This window comes from Cannabis sativa, chromosome 1, assembly GCF_029168945.1.
Source record: "Cannabis sativa cultivar Pink pepper isolate KNU-18-1 chromosome 1, ASM2916894v1, whole genome shotgun sequence".
In the NCBI taxonomy this organism is placed as follows: domain Eukaryota; kingdom Viridiplantae; phylum Streptophyta; class Magnoliopsida; order Rosales; family Cannabaceae; genus Cannabis; species Cannabis sativa.
Window position 1 is genome coordinate 12441423 of NC_083601.1, and position 3441 is coordinate 12444863.

A 3441-nucleotide genomic window follows, 5' to 3' on the forward strand; every position below is an offset into this window, starting at 1 on the left:
GATGATCATAGATATATATATAACAAATTTAGCTCAATTCGTGTCAGATACAATATATAATTATAAATATGAACATATATAATAATTAAGTCCTATACTCCTGAGCCACCACACACACCGAAAGAAAATAGAAAAAGAGATCTAAAGAGAGAGAGAGAGAAACAGAAACAGAAAATCATTTCAAGACTATATGAAGTGTCTAACTAGCTAGAAACCACTTTACTTTTGAGTGTGGCATTTCTTTTCTTATACCCATCTACCATATCAAGAAGACGTGACCATATAAATATATATATATATATATATTCTAATCAATTTTCCTTCCAGTTTCCCCTTGCTCAGTTTAATTAACAATTGAAACTTGTAATACAAAATGTTAAAGAGCAGGGTGGGTTTTGACAATGGGAACTTTTTGTTTCTTGTTTAGTAAACGATATATATTAATTTGCTATATATATATAGCTAGCTAGCGGGATAAGATCAAAGATTGAGGCACATGTAATAATAAGTAAAATTAAGTTACTATAAGAGATGGTTGGTAGAAGAAGTGAAAGTAGAGAGGTCGGTCCATGCATTAATATTACCACCACTGCCACTACTACCACCACCACCACCTAAGAACTGATGGTCATTTAATCCAAGACTTCCCAAAAAATTTCTGGACAGATTATTCAGACCAGATTGGTTATGAATATTATTATTATTATTCACCTCTACCTTCACCTCTTGTGTCTCCAATGGCTTAGATTGAAACTGTTCGAACGGGTACGACAACCTAGTTGGTTGTTCCGAGTTAGATGCCATGAAAGGGAATTGGTGAACTTGATGCTGCGGCAGTCTCCATTGCTGATGATCACCGTTTCCATTAAGCTGAAATTCATGAATATTATCATCACCATCGCCTGTGTTCCCCAACCGCGGAGGAATTCCCCCGAAATTCAAGCCAATATCACTTCCAGATCCGTACTCTCCTAGATGATGATGAAGATTTGGCAGAAAAGGCAAGTGGGGTAGAGTCTGCTGTGGACCCAAATTGCCTAACATATCTGCACCACTGCCGCTGCCATTAGAAGTGATGACAGCCGCAGTAGAACCCGGGCGGTCGGTTGTGGGGGCGGTAGAGGGCGATTTAGATCTGTTTGATGATCCTTTGGTTCTCTTATTCCTCCTGCACCCTCCGCCAACCGGCACGCTTCTCAAGGCTCCTCCTCTAGTCCAGTACCGGCGGCAAGTCTTGCAGAAGTGTCGAGGCTGCGTGAGGCTGTAATTGTTGAAATAGCAAAATTTAGTATTGGTTGAATCACAACGAGGGCATTTTAGGGCCATCTCAGGTTGTGGTATTTTTGCTAGACGGGCTCGATCTGCCATCGAGCCTGGTCTTATCGAGCCCGCACCACCTCCACCGCCAACACTTTCTGGTGTTGGAAGTAGAGGTGCGTGAACCTGAGAATTCTGGTCATTACGATTGCTATTTTGTTGTTGTTGCTGCTGTTGATGTTGATGATCATTATGATTCGGTTGCTGCAGAATTTCATCATAAAACACTAAAGTTAAAATCAAATACAAATTTAAAATATCTGGTATATTCAAGAAGGGGATGAGATTAGAAAGGATATATAGGAATATTTGTAAAAATATATGAATAATTATTTATGTGGCTTTAAAGATTTTTAGCTTTTTTGGTGAAGAAGCAAACTCAATAATATTTGAGTTGGGGTAAGAAAAAGAAAAAATTCATAAAAATTAATAAAAACCTGTGGCGGCCAGTTGGGTGGATCCAGATACACATGAGGAACAGATGAGAAAGCCATGGCTCTCTCTTTGGAGCTTTAAAAATCTCTCTCTTTTCTTTTTTGTGAAAAAGTTTAGTTGATGGGTTATTTTAGGTGGGAGATATATATATATATGTATATTCTTTTGTGTGGCTTAAGAATCACATCAAACGTTTATTAAGAAAGAGTTTGAGAGAAAGGAGAGAGATCATCAGATGGAGATGTAAAGATATAAAGAAGAGGGTTTTTGTTTATATTTATTTTGTTCCTTTGTTCTGTATGGTAGTAAGAGTACTACTACTCTCTTATCTCTATTTTTGTTTTATTAAATTTTTAGGGTTTAAAGGGTAAACGACAACCATTTTCTTAGTCTTTAAGCTTCTTTTTTTTCTTTATACTGTTATTATTAACACTGTAGTGCACCCAAAAAGATTAGTGCCCATGCATGATCAAGACAGAGAGAGAATAATTAAACCCTAAGTAAATAGGTTAAGATATATGAATAATAAAACAAGCTGACTATCAATAATTTGAAATTAAAAAATAAAAGTTGGGTAAGAGGTGGGGTTTCGGGTGTGGAAGCGTCACAATCGAATGGACCTTTATTTATATGGGTCTGTTCATTGCATATAATTTTTTTTTTTTTTTGCATGGACATATATTAATAAAAGTCTTACATTTTTTCAATCATTTCTTAATGTATATATCATCGTGTGTTTGGGAAGGATGGTCTTACTTTACGTATAAATTACAGAAAAGGTAATTAAACTTTGATAACTTTTGATGTACCATTTTGATATTTTTAGACAAATACATAATAAATATGTTACTAAATTTAACTAGAACAATATGGATGTAAACTATATATACATAATTAATATGTGAGAAGTATTTGTCAAAAGTCTAAAAAGAGTTTTGGAATGTAATTTCCTGAAAGTGAGTATTTGTAAGTACATGAAAAGCCAATTTAGTGATTCAAGTAGTTCAGCCAAATATACTTATTCACTACTTTTCCTTCAAAAAAAATCCTAACGCACATACATAAAAGTGAGAGTATAAAAATATGTAAGTCAATAAAAGGTATATTTATAATTCAAAATGTATATAGAGAGAAAACCATGGTACACAGAAAAAGATCTTTTGCGCGTATTCTAAATATAATCATATATCTAAATAAATGGATTCCTTTCTTTGTAGTAGAGACATCTTATAATAGTACGTACTTTAGACTTTCCTGGCTCATTAAATCTTCCAGTTCATCTGAAACGAACAAATTATAAACTTAACTAGTCTACTCTAGCTTTGGTAGCTAGCTAGTTATAATATACAAATTATATTACAACTTACATGTACGTATGTCTATGAAGGAATAATCAATGGTCCAATTACTTCTTTTTTTTAAAAAAAAAAAATGTATATATATATATATATTTGTTTATTTTTAATTTTGTTGTTTCTGGGGAGGATGTTCCTTTTCCTTTACAGAAAACAATATGAGCAAATATTATATCTATAATGGTTTTAAGTTGACGATTGTTGTGGCACTTCCAAACTTGTGAAATGAAATGCTAACTTCAAAAAGGCATAGAAATTTACTGGCACACCCTGCGCGCTAACCTAAAGCTGACCTCTCTATTTCTCTGATTTATATTACAAAATAAAAGCTTGA

At 33.9% G+C, this 3441-nt stretch overlaps 1 protein-coding gene across 1 annotated transcript; it reads right to left on the reverse strand.

Moving 5' to 3' along the window:
- Positions 1-409: 409 nt before the first annotated feature.
- LOC115704742 (dof zinc finger protein DOF3.6) lies at positions 410-2148 on the reverse strand. The gene is made up of 2 exons (XM_030631949.2): positions 1755-2148; positions 410-1521 (listed from the first exon to the last, which is right to left on the reverse strand). Exons 1-2 carry the CDS (start codon positions 1809-1811, stop codon positions 523-525), a joined length of 1056 nt encoding a protein of 351 aa, XP_030487809.2. The 5' UTR covers positions 1812-2148; the 3' UTR covers positions 410-522.
- Between the last annotated feature and the right edge of the window lie 1293 nt (positions 2149-3441).